Here is a 24203-nt window from a genome sequence, read left to right as displayed (position 1 = left end):
GAGTAAAATATATGTGTTACGTATTAAATTAAATTGATGGGTTGAACATTACATATTGTACATGTTGTCTATAATGTATCATAACCAAAATTATTTTTTAAACATTTTCACCCCGCGCAAGGCGCGGGTCTCTACCTAGTGTATTATTATTACCCATACAAGTTACGAAGAGTGTGTACCCTACCCTCGAGCTATCATCTAAACTAAAAAGAACAACGAACATTTTGAGCTTCAGGCTAAGACCAAACAATGTCGACCCCTACTTGAGATGTCTAATTATGCTAATCCTCGGATGCATTAACATAAATCCTTAGCCCATACCCTTAATGGGCCTTAAAGCATTAAAAGGATAGGCGCGTGGCGGTGAGATGCTCTATCGTCCACTACACGTAACGTCAGGAGAGAGGCCGTCAAAGGTGCTCATCTTCCCGTCGCCGGAATCGTAACCCTAACATTCCTTCGCTCCCTCAATTCTCCACTGTTTAAATTTCATCGTCGTGGTTATACATGGTAGGAGCCACACTTGCCGTTTGTTTTCGTTGTCCTTTTGTCTCCATTCTCTGCGTGTATTGTATGTATGGCGATCTCGTTCGTGTTTGTATTTAGAATTTGTTGTGGGATCTGACATGCGTCAAAGCAGTTTTGCTCGCAGCCGTGTGAATCAATGTTTCGTGAAGAAGATGAATATGGTTTATTCTTAGCTGTTTACTAAATGATTCACATGAATATTTTTGGGTGAAGAATGTTTGCTTTAGAGAGTCATGTAACGTGTTGGCACGTCTTTCATCTTTTATCTGGTCCTCTTCAACTCTGTTGACCAAACACGACTTGGTCTGTCCACTCTATGCATTGTAATACTTCAATCTGCTTTGCTTTGATTGATATTTGTATCCTTCAAACTTTCTGGTCTCTCTTTCTTAGGGTTTAAAGTAGTAAGACAAGGTCTTGTCGTGATTATTTCTTTCCTAGTGTTAATACAATAATAAGACAAGGTTTTGCCGTAAATGATGAATGTTCAATTTAAAAAAAAAAAATCTGTAGGTTTAATAGTAGTAGCTGTATTGGCCTTTTGATTATTTAGAAATCTATTTATTGTTATATATAAAGGTCTTTTGCTTAATGGTGAGTACTTGTTCAGGTGTTGTTTTTATAAGAAAAAAAATCTCCAAATGTAATGGAGAAGAACGAGTGGGCAGATGCGGTATGTACGGTTTGTATGGAGTGTCCTCACAATGCTGTTCTTCTCCTATGTTCATCTCATGACAAAGGTTGCCGTCCTTACATGTGTGGAACTAGCTTCCGTTATTCCAATTGCTTTGATCAGTATAAGAAGACTAAGGCCAATTTAAAGTGCCCGCTGTGCAGAGGCCAGGTCAAAGGTTGGACTATTGTACAGCCTGCAAGAGATGGTCTGAATCTTAAGAAGAGGAGCTGTATGCAGGAGAAGTGCTCTTTTGCTGGAACCTTCAAGGAGCTGAGGAAACACATGAAAAAAGACCACCCTTGTGCACATCCGCGTGAAATAGACCCTGCTGTGGAGATGGAATGGCTAAGGTTGGAGATTTCGGAGGACCGTAACGATGTGATGAGTGCATATGGCTTAGAATCAGATGAGGAAATAGTCAGGATACGTAGCAGGAGGAACCTTCGCCCACGCCGAGAGAACATTTTCCTAGATGATATTGGATAGCAAGTTACTGTATGTTGTTTTATATTTCACTTCTGTATCCTTCTGAACTAAGACCAAATGTTTATCACTCAAAACTTTTTATTCTGCTTTTTTTTTCCAAACTGAAATTCATTAGCATAATTTAAAAGATCTGATACACAACACGATCAGCAACTACACCTATGTCTGTAAATTTGAGGAAATAAAAAAAATCCAAAAGCCTATGTCCATCCCTCGAAGGCAACACACAATGGGCCATATCTATCTAAATGGGCCGTATCCGAGTCGGGTTGAGTTAGGGGTCCGAATTACAAACCGAACTAAAACAGAGTAGGAAACAACAAGGGCTTCTGTTTTGTCTGAAGAAAAGTGAAAGAAGCAAAGCTGTTCACTTTGGCTGCTCCCATCTGAAACCCTAGAAGATATGCCTAAATCAAAGCGAGACAGACCAGGTGAGACCTCTTTCTTCCTTCACTCTTTCATGGTTGTATTGTCTGAAAACGATACTGATCTGTGGGAGCTCCTGTGAGTTTTGTAGCCGCCGTCTAGGGTTTTGTTAGGTTTTTAGTGGATCCCTTTTCAATAAAACCTAAATCTTTGCTTATATGGTCAAATCAAGTGGTGAATGGTTCGCAAGTTTTGTTGTTTACTTGTTGTTGCAGTTACTTTGTCAAAGACAAAGAAGAAAGGAAGGGAGCACAAGGAGTGTATTGTAAATGGAATCAGAGAGGCTGTCGAGAAATATTCGTCTGTATATGTTTTCTCGTTTGAAAACATGAGAAACATCAAATTCAAGGAGTTCAGACAACAGTTTAGGCACAATGGAAGGTCAGTCTCTTTGTTTCTGTAGTCATGAATAGATGGGTGTTGCTAAAATGTAACTGGGATTATATATCATTTGGTTCTTCTTATTGGTTCAGGTTCTTCCTTGGTTCGAACAAAGTGATGCAGGTTGCTCTCGGTCGTTCTGCTTCTGATGAAATCTGTCCTGGCATCTTTAAAGCCTCCAAGGTTTGTGTACCCTTCGTTTTGACAGTAGTTGTTTTATATTACTTGGTCTTTTTTTTTTATACATATGTTGTGGAATGTTTTTTTCAGCTGCTTCATGGTGATGCTGGACTTCTTGTTACTGATATGCCAAAGGAAGAGGTCAAAAGGTATCATCTTTCTCTCTGAAGCCTTCTTTACCATTTTCCTATTTTGCTTTGGTGTGAAACAACAGTGAAGGGATTATTAAACTGTATGCTTCTTCTGGTTATTATTATTGCAGCTTATTTAACGCTTATGAGGATTCTGACTTTTCAAGGACTGGGAGCACTGCAGTAGAAACGGTTTGTGATTAGAACTAGTACCACCTTATTTATATTTGTTTATAGAATAGATAAATAAATAAGCTCAACTGTTATTTCAAGAACTGAACAACTCTGTTTTGGTAAAACTGATTGATTAGGTTGAACTGAAAGAAGGTCCTCTAGAACAGTTCACACATGAGATGGAACCGTTTCTAAGGAAGCAGGGTATGCCTGTTCGGCTCAACAAAGGTTTGTAACATTGCCACTTTTAGTTTCCTTCTCTCTCTTCTCTTGTACTACACTAGTTGGAAAGAAAATTTTTTTCGAAAGAATGTTAAGATCTTTTGCTGTTTCATTATGTAGGTACGGTTGAGTTATTATCCGACTTTGTAGTTTGTGAAGAAGGAAAGCCTCTTTCGCCAGAATCTTCCCGCATCTTGGTAAATAAGAATTTGTATTTTAAAATCATTTCCTTTCATTTGTTTTCATAAAATTTTGCTCATATACTTTGTTTATATAATAAATGCAGCGTCTGTTAGGAATCAAGTTGGCTACGTTCAAACTCAACTTAGTCTGCAGATGGAGCCCTAGTGACTTTGAGCTTTACCGAGAAGGTTTGGATCTCTCAGACGTTGAAACTTCCTAAAAAAAACCAAGATTTTGATCAACTCTGCTTGTTCTCTGTGGTTTTGGGTTGGGTGTTTTATGTCAAAGTTTTGTTGCTTTTAGTGTTTGTAGAATATCAAATTGTCTCCCTATTCTTCACTGAAACATATCTTAATCCTAGCATTACAACAATGTTAATCTTGTTTACCGCTTGGTCATTACAATTTTTACTTCTTGATCCATTCTACGGTATTTAAAGCAAATCTACAATGTCAAATCTGTTACAAAAAAAATTTGATCGGCTTTAAGACCGTCGCAAACGATTGTCTGCAGAAGCTCAATGTTAAAAACCTTTTTTATTGCTGAATAAATTTGGAAAATTTGAGATAATATCTAACGTTTATTATCATCCGCATATTCAACAAAAAGGAAGAAAAATACAGAAGAGAACAAAGTAATAAAAAAGAAAGAACCTGATCAAATTGCAATTAGAAAGTAATCAAATCAGGTAACGTGTGAGTCAAGTAAACTGGCTCGTCGATAACTATAAGAGGCAACAAACTGGGATCCACGTTGTAGTTTCTAGGTTGATCAGTTTCTTTAATATCATTACATGTGAAACAATAGTCGTCTTCAAAAACCTCCCATTTATCGGTTATGATGGTCTGAAACTCTGGTCTCTCAGCTAATATGATACTCTTTTCTTCCACTACTACCTCCTCCTCATCCTCCTTTGTCTCCTCTCTTTCTTCAACTCCTTTAATGGCTTTCTCCATTGCCTCAATGTTTTCTTGCGGGATTCTGACAAACTTTGGGACTTCATGCGCGTTTGAGACCCCAAACTTTTTGCAAAACTCAAAGTAGAGAGCTAGGTCTTCTCCTTGAGATGTAGCCTTCTTTACAATCTTAAGAGCCATCACAGCTTCTGCTTTTCCAGCAGCTGGACTGATTTTAATTAGAAGCTTGGCTATACCGCTACAGATTTTACCATATATGTCGAAAATCTCAATCACTACGCAGTCCATAGCTTCAAGAATAAGCGTCTTCTTCATGTTGTCAGCCATTGGACGTATTTGGAGAAGGGTGTGGAGAAGAGTCTGAAGCTTCTCGATGCTTTCGAGCTCTTGGTTAACAGAATCTACCTGAGGTTTTCTATTCCGGGAACGTATTTGGTCGGATAAAAAGAAAGAGTACTGGTCAAGAAACGAAAAATAGGCTCGTACTAATGCGTTGAAGCCCCATGTCTTGCTGGGACGGGAGTGACCGTCTGAGAAGTCCGAGAGGTCGAAAGGGAGGCGACGTATCTCTTGAAGGGAGGGGACTTTGCAGCAAAGGACACCGTGGACGAGCATTAGGGCTTTCAAGGCAACGATCCAGCTTCTTGTCCGGTTAACACGTGAGGAAAGCGAGTGGACAAGAGGCTTGAGGCTTGCAGGAGAGGAGCGGATCCATTTGTAGACACGGTGAGCATGGTGGTAGTCGACGGATGAGTCGTCGTGAGAGGTTGCGTGGATGATGGCTGAGTCAAGGTCAGGGTTACGGACGGAGGTTCTCCGGGAGAAGCTGATGGAGAACAAGCTTTTCCGGTCTTTGAGAGCACCGGAAGCTCGTTTCCATAGCTTCATCATCACCCTCCTCCTCCTCCTCTTTTCTTCTCTTTCTCTTACACCATCAAACGTTAGCTTTGTCTCTATTTTAGATTTTATTTCTTTTGCCACCCTTGCTTTTGACCGTTGTAACGGTTTTTTCGTTTATTTTTAATTGAAAACAAGTATAGAAATATAAGCTGGCACGTGTAATCCGGTACACGTTTTTGCTTAGTTTCTTGCACGTCGGCCTTAGGACACGGTTTTAATCACCTTACTATATTTGATCATATGATTATACTATAATGAAGAACAGTTATAGGAACAATGTAGAACTCTACAAATCTTGGAATCTCAGTGATAGAATCATGGACAGTAGTCGTACGTAACTGTTAAGAGTACGGTGGGTTTCTTTTACGGTGATGCCTGATCTCACTAGGTTCATGCAAAACTATGCCATATCGAGTTTGCGTAGAGTTACATGCATTAGTATTGGGCTTCAAAGAGATTTAATAATATTGGTAGATATAGTAGAAGCATAGAACAGCGTCTTTGCAATTATATGAAAGCATTTGTAAAACAAGATATATTATAGCTTTACTAAGGTGAAGGAGAAGCCATTTGTTCGTATGCTAGATAGAGAGACTTGCTATGGCAGGCAGTGCCGTGCAAAGAGTTTTAGGGCCTATGACAAATTTTTTTTTTTTAAAAAAAACGTATATACAATTATAATGAAAATACTTTTCTAATAGATATATCATCTTTGCCAAAAATAAAAATTTAACACTTTTAAGAATAAGTTTATTACCTAATATGTTATATTATGTCATATAAAAAAAAATACAATGAGAGAAGAGAAGAGCACAAGCTCTGATAGCATATTAAATTCAGAAACAGAGCTCGAGAAGTAGAGAGAAAAGAAGAAGAAGATGAACTTTTGTATTATTGATTTCATCAAGAGTTTGTTACAATCTGGTTTAGTATTTATAGTAAAGGTCTCGGTTTAACTAACAGTGTTAACCGGACGGTTCATATAGTCTAATAGAGTCGTGCTTCTCTCACGCTTCCGGGCGTTTCGACGCGCTTCCGTACCCGACTCCGGTTCAGAAGCGAGAATCGCCCTTCCATGGACGCGTGCAACGTAGATATGAGTAGTTGGCGTTTCCGTGGAGCTGCTTTGAAGACATGACAGCCCAATCAATCTGAACACTGAGAATGGGCAGGAAATTATCTTTTCTTTTTCTATCCAAAATTATATATCTACATACCACTCAAAATGCTAGACGCATTCTTCCCATTTAAAAACTCAGTTAAGCATTCTTCGCATTTTAAAATGAATCACAATAGTAATAATTCAAAGATTTTTTGTATCGTATGATTCACGTGGCAGTGAGTATTGTGTGATTTTTGTATTGTATGATTCACAATAGTATTACATGTGAGTATGTGACAGTGAAAGTGTTGAAAAGCAAAACCAGAAAATTTGTTTGACGGTGAGTTTGAATAGAAAATCTAAATAAAGAAAATAATATATTGCTTTGTAGTCAGGATTTTGATAACATGACAATACTATTTATTGTCAGTGACAAAAAAAAAGAAGACAATGCTATTTACTTTGAGTTTTGAGCTGTTTTGTGTGTTAAAAAAAACTATCAAATTTTACATGTTCTGATCCGTTTTATTTTGAAGCTAGAGAGAAATTTATAGACAAGTTATTGAAGAATATATATGGATTAAAAACATCTATCTATAGAGCATAAATAATTCCGTTTGGTCCACCATGTGGAACCATGTGGAAACCACTATCTAAAAGTGACTTACAAGCGAGAAACCACTAGGACTCACATGCACAGTCGACTATATAAGTGTTTCTTTATATCACATAAAGCTCCTTACACAAAAGATAGAATGGGTTCTAAGTTTGGAATCGGCTCTTTGAGCATTGTAATGACTCTGCTTCTTTCTTTGGTTCCAAAACTTGAGGCAGCGTTCACAACGGTCGAACAAGCAATACAATCTGATGGCTCGATCAGTTTCCTGGTGATTGGAGATTGGGGAAGACGTGGACTCTATAATCAATCCCAAGTTGCCCTTCAGGTCTCTCTTTTCTTACAGAATATATACATACATATACATATACCCATCTCTGCTGTATATTATAAATTATTTGATAAAACGTAGATGGGGAAAATTGGGGAGAAGATGGACATCGATTTTGTGGTTTCCACGGGTGATAACATCTACGATAACGGGATGAAAAGTATCGACGATCCTGCCTTTCAACTATCCTTCGTTAATATCTACACTTCTCCTAGCTTGCAGAAGCCTTGGTACCTTGGTACGTCATATATTAAGTTCATTCTAAAGTAATTACTGCTAGAACCAAAAAGAGAATAATAATGATTATGTCAATGTCCATATTCTATTCAGTATTGGGGAATCACGACTATAGAGGAGATGTTGAAGCACAGTTGAGTCCGGCCCTCAGATCAATAGACAGCCGTTGGATTTGCATGAGATCCTTCATCGTAGACGCTGGTACTAGTCACATTATTTAGATATAGTATAATGTTTTTACGTTACATGTTTTTGTTACCTAACCATATTTATGGCTTGAAAATCCCTGGCAGAGATTGCAGAGCTCTTCTTCGTCGACACAACTCCTTTTGTAGATGCTTATTTCCTCAATCCCGAGGGACAAAATTACGACTGGAGAGGCGTATCACCGAGAGAATCCTATCTTCAAACCACTCTAAAGGTATTTAAGAACGCACACACATATATATATATCTTAACCATCAGTTTATCGGATTATTCTGGAGATCACAAGTGCCAATTGTAATGTGTAGGACTTGGAGAAGAGTCTGAGAGAATCAACAGCAAAGTGGAAAATTGTGGTGGGTCATCATGCCATCAAGAGTGCTTCCATTCATGGGAATACTAAAGAGCTTGAATCTTTACTCTTACCCATCCTTGAGGTTAATTTTATTCCTACTCTTATTAGAGTGTCTCCATTCTCCAACGCTATTTAAAACAAAGCTAACTTATGCCTTTGGTCTTTATATTTAGAAAACAAATAAATAAATATATAATTGCGAAAATTTTGGTAACAAACGCAAATGAGAACGATTTGACAGAATATTTGCTTTAAATACCAAAAATTGTGATTTCCTTCAGAGAATAAACAAGTGAATATTATGTAACATGTAATTTTTTTTTTGGGATCATCCAGGCGAATAACGTTGATCTCTATGTGAACGGTCATGATCATTGCTTGCAACATATTAGCACATCTCAGAGGTAACACCTATTGTCTTCTTTTGGATAAAGTGGATAGTATCACAGTATATATATGGGTGTGAACTATAATTGACTATAAAATATATTTTTTGCAGTCCTATCCAGTTTATAACGAGTGGTGGTGGGTCAAAAGCATGGAGAGGTTATTACAACTGGAAAACCCCAGAGGATATGAAATTTTTCTATGATGGGCAAGGTTTCATGTCGATTAAAATCACTAGAACTGAAATGGGTATCGTCTTTTACGATGTCTTCGGCAATATTTTACACAAGTGGGACACATCCAAAGTGTTGTACAAGGATTTAGATTTCTCACTGTAATTACAGTAAAAATTACTCGCACCTGGTGTTCCATTTCCATAATGAGTGACTCCAAAAATTTATAAAAAGAATATGAAGGGATTACACTGAAATTTGTACAAAATGTTGGAGAAATTGCAATGTGAGCCTCTCCCTCACGTCACAATCTTTACCTTTCAACTAATTATTAACGCCATTTTTAACCCAAAAAGATCATATGACTCGCCTACTGATTAAGCACGTGGTCCATGTTTTCCATAAAACGCATCGTTTTACCTGTCAGCTCTCTCAGAGTTTTGATTTCCGACAATGGCGGCTACGACATTGTACAAGTAGTCTTCGTCCCTTGTCTTCTTCCACCCAAGTCCCGCTCCACCACTCGCCTAAACCCTTCTTCTCCTGTCAAACTCTCTCCTAATCCGACCAGCAAGTCTCGCGGTTTCTTAGGCGTTAGTCGAATCAAAGGCTCAATCTTTGTTCTGTTTCCTCTGTGTGGTAGGATAGGAGTTTGGGTTCGTAGAAATGTCGCTACGAAAGCTTCGATTGAAATGTCGCATTTCGAACTCTCAGCACCTTCCGCTGTTCTCAATTCCTCTAAGAAACAGAAGGGTCCCATCATTGTGATTGATAATTACGAAAAGCTTCACCTACAATCTCTGCCAGGCTTTGATTTTCGAATCCTCATTTACGCCTCTTTATCAGCTAAAATGATTTTGATTAATTGAAGAATTAAAAAGTTTCTGATTTTGCTCAGTCAAAGATACTCTGTGAAGAATGGTTCGAGTTTCAGTAGTATCAACGGTCAGATTGATCTAATGGGCCTTTAATGATGTGGAGATGCTTGATGGGCCGCGTCAGGAAGTTCATAGCCCATTCATAAGGACTTAAAGACGGAGCTGGTGATTGAGCTAAAGTCGTCTTCTTCTTTTCTCTGTTCTTTTCTGTTACGAGCTGTAACTGATTCTCTGTAACGATCAATCTCTAGTGCATTCCGGGACGTCGAATCCTGAAGAGAGAAGTACCCGGTGGTGAAGTGGGGAACTCTATAATCTCTTGTGTGTATCTTTAGTTCTTTACTTTTCTTAACAAACATCATACGAGAGCGAGAGAGAGAGAGAAGTGAGTGAGTGAGTTCGAGAACGTATCAGCAACAAGTGGTATCAGAGCGCTGGTTACGCTGGGAAGGATACAAGATCGACTCAGAGTCAGAGGAGTAGAAGATAGGATCGGTTAGATCGTCCAGATCTGACGAGAGGCAGTCAAGATCACCTAGATCTAACTGGAAGCGAGCAAGAAGGTCAAAGCGATAAGAAAGGAAGCTTCGACGGAGATCGAGCTACAAGATCTTCAGGGGAGTAATTCTTACCTTTCTTTGATAGGATCTTAAATCGATATCTTGGCTTAATATAGTATACTAATAAACATCCAAAGACTAGTTTTCTCTTAGCAGCGGATTGATCTGAATCTGAAATTAGATTACTACTGATTTGTTCCGTTGAAATCTGATTGTTATCTGCAGGTGACAATACAGATTAAGGTGGAGTCAACATGGATCCGACGCCGGGAAAGTTTCAGATGGATAAGTTTGACGGCAAGGGTGACTTTGGATTGTGGAAGTATAAACTGCTGGGACAGCTAGAAATTCAAGGACTAGGTTCAGTACTGAAGGAAGATTCAGAGCCAACCTCAGAAGATAAGTCAGATGACTCAGATGTTAAGGAAGCTAAGGTGGACCCTAAAGCAGCTGAGAAAGACATCAGGGTCAAGAATCTGTTGGGGACGTGTCTAAGTGATACTATTCTAAGGAAGATTATGCACGAACCCACGGCTTTAGGAATGTGGAGAGCCCTGGAACAGGACTACCAGACGAAGTCACTTCCAAATCGGATATACTTGAAGCAGAGCTTTGCCAGCTTCAAGATGGAAGAAAGAAAATCGATAGAGGAGAACCTTGACACCTTCTTGAAGCTGATAGCAGACCTGGCAAGCTTGAAGATCATGGTAAGCGATGAAGATCAAGCTATCCAACTCCTTACAAGCCTTCCAATTCCATATGAACCTCTGGTTCACACATTAAAGTATGGGACTGGGAAGGAGACACTCACAGTAAATGAGGTTGTCTCGTCTGCTTACGCGAAGGAGGCAGAATTGAGGCAGAAAGGAGCTCAGAGCAAGTCTAGGCAGGGAACAGAAGGTTTGTATGTGGAAGGTAGAGGGAGGTCTGAAAGAAAAGGACCTCAAAGTTCAAACAGCCGAGGGAGAAGCAGAGATTACGACAGAGGTAGATCAAAGTCAAGACCAAAGTTTGGACCAAAGGCTTGCTGGATCTGTGGAGATGAAAATCACTGGAAACGCGATTGTCCAAAGAGAGGTAGACAAGATAACAGCAAACCTTCCACCTCAGCAAATGTTGCTTCAAAATTGCCTACCTCCATAGCCTTGACAGCAAGCTTACTAGCAAAGGGTGATGAATGGGTGCTAGACTCTGGGTGTACATTCCACATCACACCTAGACGGGAGGTTTTGTCACAGTTTGAAGAGTTCGAAGGGAATAAGGTCCTCATGGGTAACAACACACATTGCATGGTGAAAGGACAGGGCACAGTCACGATTGACAACCCAGATGGAACGGTAGTAACTCTCAGTCAGGTTAGATATATTCCAGACATGGGAAGAAACCTTATCTCCTTTGGACAGTTAGAACAATCTGGATGCAAGTACACTGGCGCAGGCTTCAAGGTGGAATTCTTCAGAGGAGATCAGAAAGTTTTGACAGGACAGTATGACCAAGGACTTTACTATCTTCAAGGAACAGTCAGAGAAAACAGAAATAAGGAGTCTTGCAACGTAGTCGACACTACATACAGATGGCACTCACGCTTAGCACATATGAGTCAGTCATCAATGGAGGCTCTTGCAAGAAAGGGATACTTGAAGAAGGAGGAGGTGAAGTCTCTGGGGTTTTGTGAAGCATGCGCGATGGGGAAATCTCACAAGTTGAGCTTTCCAAAAGCTAAACATTCAACCAAAGAAATCCTTGACTATGTGCATTCTGATTTATGGGGTTCGCCAAATGTCACTCCAAGTCTTTCAGGGTGCAAATACTTCCTGACATTCATCGACGATTACTCCAGAAAAGTATGGATATACTTCCTCAGAACAAAGGACGAGGCATTTCAGAAATTTGAGGAATGGAAGATACTCGTTGAGAACCAGACACAACGGAGATTGAAGTGCCTAAGGACTGACAACGGTCTGGAGTTCTGCAACAATGCTTTCGATAAGATTTGTAAAGACACAGGGGTGAAGCGACACAAGACATGCCCGTACACTCCTCAGCAGAACGGAGTGTTAGAACGCATGAACGGAACTATAATGGACAAGGTAAGAAGTATGCTACACGAAACTGGGTTGGGAGCAGAATTTTGGGCTGAAGCGGCTTCAACAGCGGTATATGTCATCAACAGATCACCAGGTTCAGCCATCAACTTCGATATCCCAGAAGAGCTGTGGTCAGGATCAGAACCGAGATATGAGCATTTGAGAAGGTTTGGCTATGTCTCCTATGTTCACACAGTGGCTGACAAGATAAGTCCTCGAGCAACAAAGGGAGTACTCCTTGGCTATGCTCTTGGTTCTAAGGGTTACAGAGTCTGGCTCCTAGATGAGGAAAAGGTGGTGATAAGCAAGGACGTGGTGTTTAATGAGGAGAAGCTGTACAAACAAAGGGAAGAGGTCACAGAAGTCACAATTGAAACAGAGAAACCAACAAGCCATAAGAAGAAAGTTTCATTCAAAGAAGTTCTGGAGGAGTTTGAACCAGAAAACGAAACAGAAGAAGAGTCTTCTGTTCGAGGTGGAGTTAGTATGCAAAAAGATCCAATAAATCTCTCAGACAGTAGTGACTCAGAGGAGGAGGATGAGTTGGCTACTGATGAAGCAGGAGAAGATTTGAGCGACTACATACTGGCAAGAGACAGAATCAGGAGAAAGATTAAAGCTCCATCAAAGTTTGGCGATACTGATCTTGTAGCATATGCTCTGGCAAGTGCAGAGGCCATAGAGGTAGAAGAACCAAAATCCTACGAAGAAGCAAGAAGAAGTAAGGATTGGGGCTTGTGGAACGGAGCGATGAGTGAAGAAATGGTATCTCATGATGTAAACCAGACTTGGGAGTTAACTGATAAGCCAAGGGACCAGAAAGTAATTGGCTGCAAGTGGGTTTACAAATACAAGCCCGGTATCCCAGGAGTAGAAGAACCAAGACATAAAGGCAGGTTAGTAGCAAAGGGATTCGCTCAAGTTGAAGGGATAGATTACAACGAGGTGTTTGCTCCAGTCGTTAAGCATGTGTCAATCATGCTACTTCTATCAGCAGTTGTAAACTTTGACATGGAATTGGAGCAGATGGACGTAAAAATGGCGTTCCTTCATGGGATACTACAAGAGAAAATCTATATGTCACAACTAGAGGGCTTTGTGAAGAAGGGTCAAGAGGAAAAAGTATGTCTCTTGAAGAAAGCGCTTTACGGGTTAAAGCAATCTCCACGAGAGTGGAATCATCGCTTTGATGATTTCATGACAAAGAAGAAGTATATCAGGAGCCAATACGATCCTTGTGTATACTTGAAGGGGAAGACAGTAGAGACGAAGGTTTACCTACTGCTATATGTTGACGATATCTTAATAGCGTCACAAAGCAAGATGGAGGTTGATCTATTGAAGAAGCTCCTGAGAACGGAATTTGAGATGAAGGACTTAGGTCCAGCTCGACGCATTCTTGGCATGGACATCCTGAGAGACAGAAGGAGTGGAGTACTAAGATTATCTCAAGAGAAGTATCTGGAACAGGTCCTAAAGACCTTTGGAATGCAAGATGCAAGTTCAGTACAGACTCCGATTGGTTCACAGTTCAAGTTAAAGGCAGTTTCAAAGCCAGAAGAAGCAGATCAGATGAAGAAAATGGAAAATGTTCCGTATGCAAGCGCAGTAGGTAGCTTGATGTATGCTATGGTAGGCTCGAGACCGGATCTTGCTTATGGTTTGGGGCTTGTGAGTAGGTACATGGGGAAGCCTGGAACAGAACATTGGGCAGCGGTGAAATGGATGCTGCGTTACATTAAGGGAGCTGCGAGTTTGAGTTTGCTGTTCACAAAAGGATCAGATTTTCAGGTCAGAGGGTATTGTGACTCAGACTACGCGTCAGATAGAGATCGGAGTAGGTCAATTACAGGTTTTGTGTTTACAGTAGGAGGAAACACGGTGAGTTGGCGCTCATGTCTACAGAAGGTTGTAGCGTTGTCTACTACAGAGGCTGAATACATTTCGTTATCAGAATCAAGCAGAGAAGCGGTATGGTTAAAGGGAATCTGCGAAGAACTGGGTTTCAAGCAACAGGCAGCAGAGATCTACTGCGACTCGCAAAGTGCGATCTATTTGGCGAAGAACAGTATGTTTCATGAACGCACAAAGCATGTAAGAGTCAAGTATAATTTTATACGAGAACTGGTGGCGCATGGTTTTGTGAAAGTCTTGAAGGTTCACACTTCAGAAAATCCAGCGGATGCTCTTACGAAAGTGTTACCAGGAGAGAAGTTCAGTGGTCATGTCAAGACACTGAACATTTCTAGAGCTTGAAGTGAAGTCTCTTGCACCAGGATCATCTCGGAGGTTTCAGTAAAGAGAGATGATGCAGGAGTAGTTAAGGCTAATGGTGCGAAAAGAGTTAGCAAGTACTTAACCAAAGTGGAGCTTATGCTCAAGGAATCTCAGTGATTGAGTAAGTGACAGTGTTGCCAGGATCAGGAGTGCACAAGATCAGAATCAAGTTCTGGTTCTTAGGGAAACAAGAACCAAGGTGGAGTTTGTGAAGAATGGTTCGAGTTTCAGTAGTATCAACGGTCAGATTGATCTAATGGGCCTTTAATGATGCGGAGATGCTTGATGGGCCGCATCAGGAAGTTCAGAGCCCATTCATAAGGACTTAAAGACGGAGCTGGTGATTGAGCTAAAGTTTCTGTTACGAGCTGTAACTGATTCTCTGTAACGATCAATCTCTAGTGCATTCCGGGACGTCGAATCCTGAAGAGAGAAGTACCCGGTGGTGAAGTGGGGAACTCTATAATCTCTTGTGTGTATCTTTAGTTCTTTACTTTTCTTAACAAACATCACACGAGAGCGAGAGAGAGAGAGAAGTGAGTGAGTGAGTTCGAGAACGTATCGGCAACATACTCATTAGATTAAGGTCGTTGCTAATTCCAAATTCGTAACTTTATAGTAATGTGTTAAAGTGTGCATTGTGATTAATTGTTAGAATCTCATTATTTCACTATCCTATCTTCATTTGACATGCTAATAGGCAAAACTATGTTATATGTTTCCCTCTTGTTATGTCGCCAGCTGAGTCTTATTGTTGAAAGCTCTTGTGTTGTAAGAATCCGTTCTTGATCCAGCAAAAGCTATCACACACTTCTTTGAACTTCAGATTGGTTGTTTTTCATAGTTTTTTTTTTTAGTGCTGTGGATATCTCACATAACACATAGATCCCTAATGTACAATTTGATCTTGTCGCATTCCATTTTTCTTTACTGTTTCTAGTATATGATTATGATAAATAGTATACCTATCTTTTTTTCATAGTATATGGGAGAGCTAGGGTGCCATTTTGAAGTTTGCCGCAATAATGAGCTTACAGTAAAGGAGCTGAAAAGGTGAGAAGAAACTTATATGCATTCTGCTTTAAACTTAATGAGGATTCAGGCTAGTCAAGGGGTGTTGATTCCTTTATTTTGCTCTCCTGGTCCTGGTAAATATATTGTAAGATTCTTGTAGTGAAGGAAAAGAAGATAACAGCTTTCTTACTATCTATAGGTACCCCACAGGACTCAGGGATCTCCTTACAAACTGTTTTGGAAATAAGACCACATGTTCCTTTATTTGGAGTATGTATGGGTTTGCAGTGTATAGGAGAAGCTTTTGGAGGTTAGTTGCATAAGAAAAAGAAGTCTAAACTGCCCGTTTTGTTGTTCTAACATGGTTGTATACTTTATGTAATGAATCCCTTAAGTATAATGCACTTTTGTATGATTTTTGGTTGTAGGAAAGATCGTGCGGTCACCATTGGGTGTTATGCACGGGAAAAGCTCCATGGTTTACTATGATGAGAAAGATAATAAAGTCTGTTCTCTGGCTTATCAAAGTATATATGCTCTCTGCGAACAAATTGTACCCATAAGTATACTAAAAATAAATATTGTTGGTCTCTCTTCTCCAGCCCTTTCCTTGTAGGTAGATATCACAGCCTCGTGATCCAAAAGGATTCGTTTCCGAGTGATGAGCTCGAGGTTACTGCATGGACAGAGGATGGTTTGGTGATGGCGGCTAGACACAGGAAGCACAAGCATATACAGGTAAACAAAAACTCACTTAAGTGTTTCATGTTTCTTCTTACCTCTTCCATTAAAAACAGAAGTTTCTAAAGTCTTAAAAAACTGGTTCACAAGGAGTTCAGTTTCATCCGGAGAGTATTATAACAACTGAAGGCAAGACAATTGTCCGCATTACATCAAACTTGTTGAGAAAAAGAGGTTGAGATGTTGCCTTAAGGCTTTTCTCAATCAGAAAACCAGATGTGTAGGTTTAGTGCCTCCCTGTAATAAAGCTTGCCAATGAGATGTTCATTGTCAATATTCCTATTGTTTGGTTTTGATTGGTTGATTCGGTTGTATAGCAAAGTCATGTTGAACTTCATGTAATGAGATCACTGATGCAACCTCTTTAGCAATGTTCATCAGAGGATGTGCTGAGTCCTCCAGAGACTTTGGGATTAGCATTAATTCCTAGTTTCACCGCATTGGACTTCTGTCCTCTACTTCTAGATGAGCCTCCCTATTAAAAGGTTCAAGCAGTTTAAGACTTAGTACACTGGGAAAACAAAATTTATGAATAAAAACGGAAGATTTAAGCCATTGTAATGTGAAGTCACCTGTAGGAATATGTATAATATATATGTTATGAGTCTTTAAAACAAAATTTATAAAATTTTATCCTTCCTTTCTTTTCAAATTAAGTGGCGACGTAAAAAAAATTGGTGACAATACCGTTTGTTAGATAAAAACAAAAAGGAATCGGCGGTACAAAAGTTATGGTGTTTTCAAATTAACTAGTGAGATCGGTTTTCAAATATGGTGGATATGATCTAACGTGAAAATACCGTTTAGTTTTTTTTTTTTTGATATATCTTATCAGCTGATCCCGTTAGTCTACTGCTACAAAATAGATTGGTTATCACACTATCTTATCCGAATTTAAAGTGTTTTTTGACTAATACCAGAGAATAACTAGACTAATATCAGAGGATAGCCTGATCGCAATCCAGTTTGTTAGACAATATTATAACGAGCTAGCGGTAAAACTAGTAACATGATTGCTCTGCGCCGCATATATCACAAAACATGTTGTAATATGTTTATTAAGAAGTATATATACGAACTTATATTTTTGTAGTCATTTTTTTTTTTTTGGAATGGTAGTCGCAGAGACTCTAGAAATCGATTTTAATGGCTTTATGCAGTTGAAGTACTGAATATGTGTCTCTGAAACCCATACTGCAGTTGGTCAAATGCCAGAAAATGGTCTATTTCACTCTAAATTTTACCCGTCGTGCTTTTTTTTCTTTTAAAACTTTGTATTAGTGTGTATTCCCTAGTGAATTAAATATAAATTCAAAAGATAATACATGAACTTTACGCATCGTGCTTTTTCCTTTCCGAATTTATAGTAGTGTTTATTCCATATTAAAATAAGCAAAATTTTGAAAATACTACATGAACTCTCAAAATCGTGCTTATAGATATATTAACCGTCAAAAGTTTTAGTCATCTATAAATTTATCAAACTCATGTAATTTTGGATAAAATCTATAAAATTAATTTTTTTTAAATACTATATAAACTCTCAAAATTGGACTTATATATATTGACTGTCAAAGGTGTTAATCTATCTGTTCATTTATCCAAAAGACGTCATTTTGGATAAATTTTGTAAAATTAAAAAAAAAATGAGAGGTTCGAACTCTTACACAGGTGGACAAATAAGAGCATACTAACTCCTATATCAAAGTAACTTTCTTGTATAAATTGTGTAAACATTAACTTTTTTTTTTTTTTTTGGTAAAAATGTTAAGATTATCATTACCAATTTTAAGTTTTTGACAGAATACAGAGATAACAAGAATCAGAAAATTTAAAAGCAACTAAACAACAACTCAAACCGAACCAAGAAGTGGAAGGTACAACCAGCTAAGAGCCCACACGAAAGACCCATCAGAATTGGTACAAGTCGCTTGCCGCAAAAGGATGAACCGCAGTGAATTACGAGATCTTGAGCCCGGGAGAAATTGGCGAACCCGATGAACAAGTCTTAATGATAGGTACATCCAAGAACAGCTCGCTAATGACCATTAAATCCAGTTCCAACACGCACAAACCACTAACTAGAGACCTAAACCCACCTACTAGCCAGCCGAGCCTTATTCCAAACACCAACAAACAGGCTGCAGATAAACAAACCTGAAAACAACCACGGGAACTGCACAAAAAAGGGTTGAGAGACAGCCGCCAACCCACACGAAGCTCTCCAAACCTACCAACCTAAGAAGCCGGAAGAGCACATCCACCGGAACTGCTTCGCCATGGCGAAAGGTTCCAGAGCAGGGATGATGTGATCAACACATGGAGACACGAGCACCTACCCAAACCGAATGACCACGCGGAGAAGATAGGACTCACCATGGACAGATTCTGAAAACCAGAGGACTGACCGGCAAACGGAGCAAGAACGAGACAATGAGGCACAGCCACAAGGAGAAGGACCGGAGAAGAATCACAGCGGAGAACCACCACAAGCGCTTCAAGAGAGAGGCCGCGAGAGGAGGAAGACAAAGAGGAATCACTTGAACCAAGCCGGATCCAGAGCCATAGACGACTCGTTGTCCAAAACCAGGTCGACGGTGAACGCGCTGAACCAGGAACCGCCGGCTCGCCACACGACGAGAACCAGAGATCCGAGGAACACGCCGACGTGGAACAAACGACGCCGCAACCTCCCGAGCAGAAGCAGACCGAGAAACCGCTTTCGACAAGACACCAAGTGAAAGAGAGAGACACGCGCCGCCGCACCACTTCGCCGGGATAACGGAAAGGGAAGAGCAGGTAGACGAGCAGATCCAGGGCGAAGGAGCCACCTCCTGAAGTCACGCGCCGTCAAACAGAGGGAACCGCCGTAGATCTAAAGGAAAAAATGAACGTCCGGCGAACCCAACCCGAAAAGCCGACCACAACCTCCAACCTGCCACTACACACCCACCTCGCAGAGTCACCAGAGACCAAACCAGCGCCGGAATCAGCCTAGGTCTTCCGCCGGCGAGAGCTCAAACCTCCATAGACGACCACATATCGGCGGGGAACCAGAGGGGGAGAGAAGGGCAAAAAAGAAGACGAGATAAGGGTAACTAGGAGGAGCCCTCCGGCGTCGGAGAAGGCACGACTCGCCGGAGGCAAACGGCAACAAACAAAGGATCGAGCGTTTAGAGAGAAAGTTAGAGGAGAGAGAAAATCGAGCGTTTTTGTTCCGGTAAAAGATAACTTGTCCGTGTAAACATTAACTTATATATAAGTTTTAGTTTAATCAAATAAATGTTATCAAATTTTTATTGTTTTAGTTTTATCAAATACATCTATAATTATTTATATTTTTTAATTTAACTTTAAAATAGTTATTTTATAAATTTAAGTTAATTATTATTAATTTAAATGTTTACTTTATAGTATTACTAAAAATAAAATATATTGTAAATTTTAGAATTTTGTGTTGTTTATGTATACAAAGTTACATTTAAAAATATAACTAAATTTTAAAAAATATTTTAATTTTTAATAATATTAATAGCATAATAATTTAAATTAATAACATTGTTTTATTAATTTAGCTTTATTTTAAAATTTGATGGTCAATATATATATAGTTATGATTTTGAGAGAACTTTTTGTAGTACTTGTCAAAAGCAACATCGTTGTCAAAAGCAACATCGTTTTGATAAATTGTTGATAACACCTTTGAGGTCAATATATATAAACACGTTTTGAGATTTCATGTAGTATTTTTGAATTTTTTTTAAGTTTAATATGGAATATGCACCATTATAAAATTTGAGAAGGAAAAGGCATGATACATAAAGTTTATATAGTATTTTTTTTTAAAACAATTGTGTAGTCTAATATGAAATACGTATTACTACAAAGTTCAGGTAAAAAAAAAAGCACAACGGATAAAATTCAGGTTTAAATAGGCCATCGTCCTGTCAACTGTCCATAATGGTTTAGGAAGATGATTCGCTTATCACTGCTCCCAAAATCCACTTTTGTAGATCAAAAAATGGGGTTCACCACCTCTTGCCATATATTTTTTGACCTTTTCGTAAATGTTTTCGGAAAGCGTCATCCACATGTCATAGTTGAGTTGGTAGCCAAAAAAACAACTCTAACAGACTGTATATATAATATCAGATAGGACATACTGCATTATTCCGACTACTAGACCCAATGTGCATGTATTGATACTTCACAGCAATATCTTTGGAAAATCAAACGAGTTTGATCCCGTTGTGTTTGTTTGTTTGTTACTTTTAAAGCTTATCTTGATGGCATATAAATCAGAAGAGGACTTTTGGAGACAACGTAGCAGAATTATGTGGTTGGCTCTAGGAGACAAGAACTCCGGATTCTTCCACGCTGTGGCTAAGGGAAGACGAGCTCGGAATAGGATGTCAGTGATTGAAAACGCGAGTGGCACAGCGTTTTATGAGGAAGACCAAATCGCAACTCAAATCTCGACTTACTTCATGGAAATGTTCTCCTCGGAAAGTAATACAGAGACTTCGGTTTACACGAGAGAGATTGTAGCCTCGGCCATCACTCCTAGCGTTTCAGAGACAGCAAACAAGACGTTGACTGCCCTACCTGACATAGCAGAAATTAAACATGCTCTGTTCCTGATTCACCCGGATAAAGCCCCCGGCCCCGACGGTTTCTCGGCAAGTTTCTTCCATTCGAACTGGAGCACCGTCGGACCAGCACTGACATCGGAAATTCAGACCTTTTTCAGAACAGGTCGTCTCCCACCTGTCACCAACGTCACTTACATCAGACTCATACCGAAGATCACAGGAGCAAAATGGGTGGAGGAGTACCGGCCGATAGCTTTATGCAATGTGGCCTATAAAGTGATCACAAAGCTCATCTCACTGCGACTGAAGCCTATCCTACAAGACATCATTTCCGAGACACAGTCGGCCTTCGTCCCGGGCAGAGCAATTTCTGATAATGTCCTTATCACACACGAGATACTGCACTCTCTTAAGGAATCGGAAGCTGCCATACGTTGTTCTATGGCGGTTAAAACAGATATGAGCAAAGCCTATGACAGGCTAGAATGGAAATTCATCGAAGCTGTATTGATACGTTTTGGTTTTGCGTCCACTTTGGTAAATCTGATCATGCAGTGTGTGACTTCAGTCTCATACTCCTTTCTAGTCAACGACTCCGTCCATGGGAGGATTATCCCATCCAGAGGAATCCGACAAGGAGACCCGCTTTCACCATATATCTTCATCTTATGCGGAGAAGTGCTCTCTGGGTTGTGTAGGCGAGCACAGCGAAGCGGACACATGCCTGGTCTACGAGTGGCTACACCGGCACCACGACTTAACCACTTGCTCTTCGCCGACGACACGATGTTTTTCCTCAACACGGATGAGACCAGCTGCGCCTCGTTACTAGATATACTTCATAAATATAGAGTATCTTCGGGTCAGATGATTAAATCTTCCAAATCCTCCATCTCGTTCTCAGCCAAGACCCCGCAGGTAATACGGCAACGTGTTCATTCATACCTCGGGATTGAGAAGGAAGGTGGAGTAGGAAAGTATTTAGGACTCCCGGAACATTTCGGTCGACGAAAAAAAGACCTCTTTACCGGCATAGTGGAACATGTTAGGCAAAAGGCTGTCTGTTGGTCGTCGAGGCAACTTTCACATGCGGGCAAGCTAGTCCTGCTAAAGGCGGTCCTTACGGCAATACCGGCTTATGCGATGACCTGTTTCCTTCTTCCCGTGAGCTTATGCAAGCGTATCCAGTCCATTCTCACGAGATTCTGATGGGACTCCTCTCCGGATGTAAGGAAAATGTGTTGGGTGGCTTGGGACAAACTCACAGCACCTAAAACTTTGGGAGGGCTCGGCATACGGTACATACAAGCTTTTAACACAGCGCTTTTAGCGAAACAGGCCTGGAGGATTGTCTCGAAACCAGACTGCCTACTCTCCAGGGTACTTAGAGCCAAATATTGCGGTCGAGACCATTTCTTGAAGGTGGAAGCGCCGAAAGCAGCGTCTCATGGCTGGCGGGGAATTTTAACGGGAAGAGACCTCCTGGTTACTAACCTCAGCAGAGCTATAGGTAACGGGGAAAGCACGAGGGTCTGGAAGGACCCGTGGCTTAGTACTCTGAGCCCGGTTAGACCCATAGGACCAGCGAGAGAAGAAGACCAAGACCTTGTAGTGGCTGACCTTATATGCAGAGGGAGTAATGAGTGGAATGTCCAGAGAGTTGAGAGAGTGCTTCCACAGTACCTCAACGATATACTACGCATTAAACCGAGCATATTAGGGAGTCAAGACTCTTATGTCTGGCTAGCAGCACGATCAGGAAGCTACTCTGCTAAGTCTGGCTACCATGTAGCTATTTCTATGGAACTACAAGAACAAAGGGATCCTGAGGACCTGCCAATGGATCAGAATCTTTACAAGACCATTTGGGCTAGTAAAGTTTCACCTAAACTCCAACTCTTCCTGTGGAGAATCACGCAAGGAGCTTTAGCCCTTGGAGAGAACCTAGCTAGGCGACGCATAATGAATAACACCTCCTGTCGCCACTGCGGAGAACCAGAAACTGCAACGCACGTTTTCTTACATTGTCCTCTCACTCGCCGAGTATGGTCTACAAACATTTGGGAATCTAACTTTAACCCATCGGAATGCAATACCTTTGAAGAGGCTTTCTTAAGGGCAGCTGAAGCTACTAACCTCCCACCGATAGGAATAGCAGGACCTCTATTCCCTTGGATCTGCTGGGATATTTGGACTGCTAGAAACTACAGGATCTTTGAAAACAAAATCCCTTCACCAGATGAGATCATCTCGAAAGCCCTTCGAGCAGCAAGAGAGTGGAATGCAGCGCAATCAACCCCAGAACCAGGATCATCAGCTCAGCGCCAGCATACGCTACAACCATCGTCGACCTTCACATCTATTGCTTGCTTCACTGATGCAGCTTGGCAGGCGGGCACAAACAAAGCAGGATGCGGATGGATCTTCCCGGACTGTCGCAATGAAGGCCTATGTCAGAGAACCAAGACCTTCTCCTACATCTCATCAGCGCTGATGGCGGAAGCGATGGCGGTCAGGTCAGCACTTATCAACGCCCGTGAAATGGGCTTCTCCAAAATCTGTATCAAATCAGATTGTCAAGCACTAGTTGCTATCATCTCCTCGAATCAGCACCCGGCGGATCTCCACGGAATCACTCGGGACATCGAGCATCTATCTCTTTCCTTTGATTGTATCTCCTATGTTTTTATTTTGAGAAACCTGAACTTTGTGGCTGATGCCCTCGCAAAATCTGCTCTGTACTCTGTTTCTACCAACTAGTTTCGGTTGGTCTGCATCTTTATAATATTCAGTGTTCAAAAAAAAAAGCTTATCTTGATTTTACATAATAAGAAATGGCAATTTGGGACTAAACCCAACTTCCAGAAACAAAAGGGCTTGTTGGATATTGTTTAAACCACGTGAAACTACTGGACATTTGTTTATAAGTTTATATAAAATTCTGACTGTCGAAAAATGCTAACTTATAGGAAATTTTCATATTCTTTTAGAAAGTTTTACTTGTTTACATTGTTATTACAGAACTCTTCACCTACATTAACCAATGACCACTACACTAAACTATATTCTATAGTTTCTGGATTCTAAAACTTTACATATAATTCAAGGGTAATGATTTTATTTTCAACAAGATAGACATTCTTTTATTTGGTAACTAAAAAGTTTGTAGACCACAAGACCGGGGCAGTAGACATTCATTTGCGTTTATGACATCTATTAAAATGATCATATAGCTCTTTATTCCTAACTTAATACTGATATTCTCGAGTGATCTCTAGGAATCTGATTCTACATTGTAGTAAAATAGCTGTTACCCAATTCATATACTTTTCTTAACGTCTTTCATTGGTTTTTACGAAGGGGATGGAACCCAACTACCTAACTTGGGAAAAAAGAGAAGAAGCATTATCCCTTGAGAAAAGGAAACAGTGAAAACAAATATTTG

General features: G+C 40.2%; 5 protein-coding genes across 5 annotated transcripts; 4 read left to right on the top strand and 1 right to left on the bottom strand.

The window, feature by feature from the left end:
* The first annotated feature begins 1174 nt into the window (after window positions 1-1174).
* On the top strand, window positions 1175-1690 carry LOC106414470. The gene has a single exon (XM_013855120.3). It carries the CDS (start codon window positions 1175-1177, stop codon window positions 1688-1690), a length of 516 nt encoding a protein of 171 aa, XP_013710574.2.
* Window positions 1691-1970: 280 nt separating this feature from the next.
* On the top strand, window positions 1971-3809 carry LOC106412206 (mRNA turnover protein 4 homolog). Its single transcript, XM_013853111.3, has 8 exons — window positions 1971-2121; window positions 2332-2497; window positions 2590-2680; window positions 2768-2826; window positions 2940-3000; window positions 3120-3210; window positions 3325-3401; window positions 3491-3809. The coding sequence occupies exons 1-8, from the start codon at window positions 2094-2096 to the stop codon at window positions 3605-3607; spliced, it is 690 nt and encodes a 229-aa protein (XP_013708565.2). The 5' UTR covers window positions 1971-2093; the 3' UTR covers window positions 3608-3809.
* Window positions 3810-3908: 99 nt separating this feature from the next.
* LOC106414713 (putative clathrin assembly protein At1g25240) lies at window positions 3909-5649 on the bottom strand. Its single transcript, XM_013855316.3, has one exon. The coding sequence runs from the start codon at window positions 5193-5195 to the stop codon at window positions 4056-4058; it is 1140 nt and encodes a 379-aa protein (XP_013710770.2). The 5' UTR covers window positions 5196-5649; the 3' UTR covers window positions 3909-4055.
* Window positions 5650-7001: 1352 nt separating this feature from the next.
* On the top strand, window positions 7002-8795 carry LOC106411943 (purple acid phosphatase 4). The gene is made up of 7 exons (XM_013852812.3): window positions 7002-7250; window positions 7335-7491; window positions 7584-7691; window positions 7784-7911; window positions 8003-8131; window positions 8386-8453; window positions 8549-8795. The coding sequence occupies exons 1-7, from the start codon at window positions 7062-7064 to the stop codon at window positions 8772-8774; spliced, it is 1005 nt and encodes a 334-aa protein (XP_013708266.1). The 5' UTR covers window positions 7002-7061; the 3' UTR covers window positions 8775-8795.
* Window positions 8796-21994: 13199 nt separating this feature from the next.
* Window positions 21995-23518, top strand: LOC125576128. The gene has a single exon (XM_048735504.1). The coding sequence runs from the start codon at window positions 21995-21997 to the stop codon at window positions 23516-23518; it is 1524 nt and encodes a 507-aa protein (XP_048591461.1).
* Window positions 23519-24203: the final 685 nt, after the last annotated feature.

Source organism: Brassica napus, chromosome A7 (assembly GCF_020379485.1).
Source record: "Brassica napus cultivar Da-Ae chromosome A7, Da-Ae, whole genome shotgun sequence".
In the NCBI taxonomy this organism is placed as follows: Eukaryota; Viridiplantae; Streptophyta; class Magnoliopsida; order Brassicales; family Brassicaceae; genus Brassica; species Brassica napus.
Note: the sequence above shows the minus strand (reverse complement) of the source record. Positions and strands in the feature narration are given on the sequence as shown.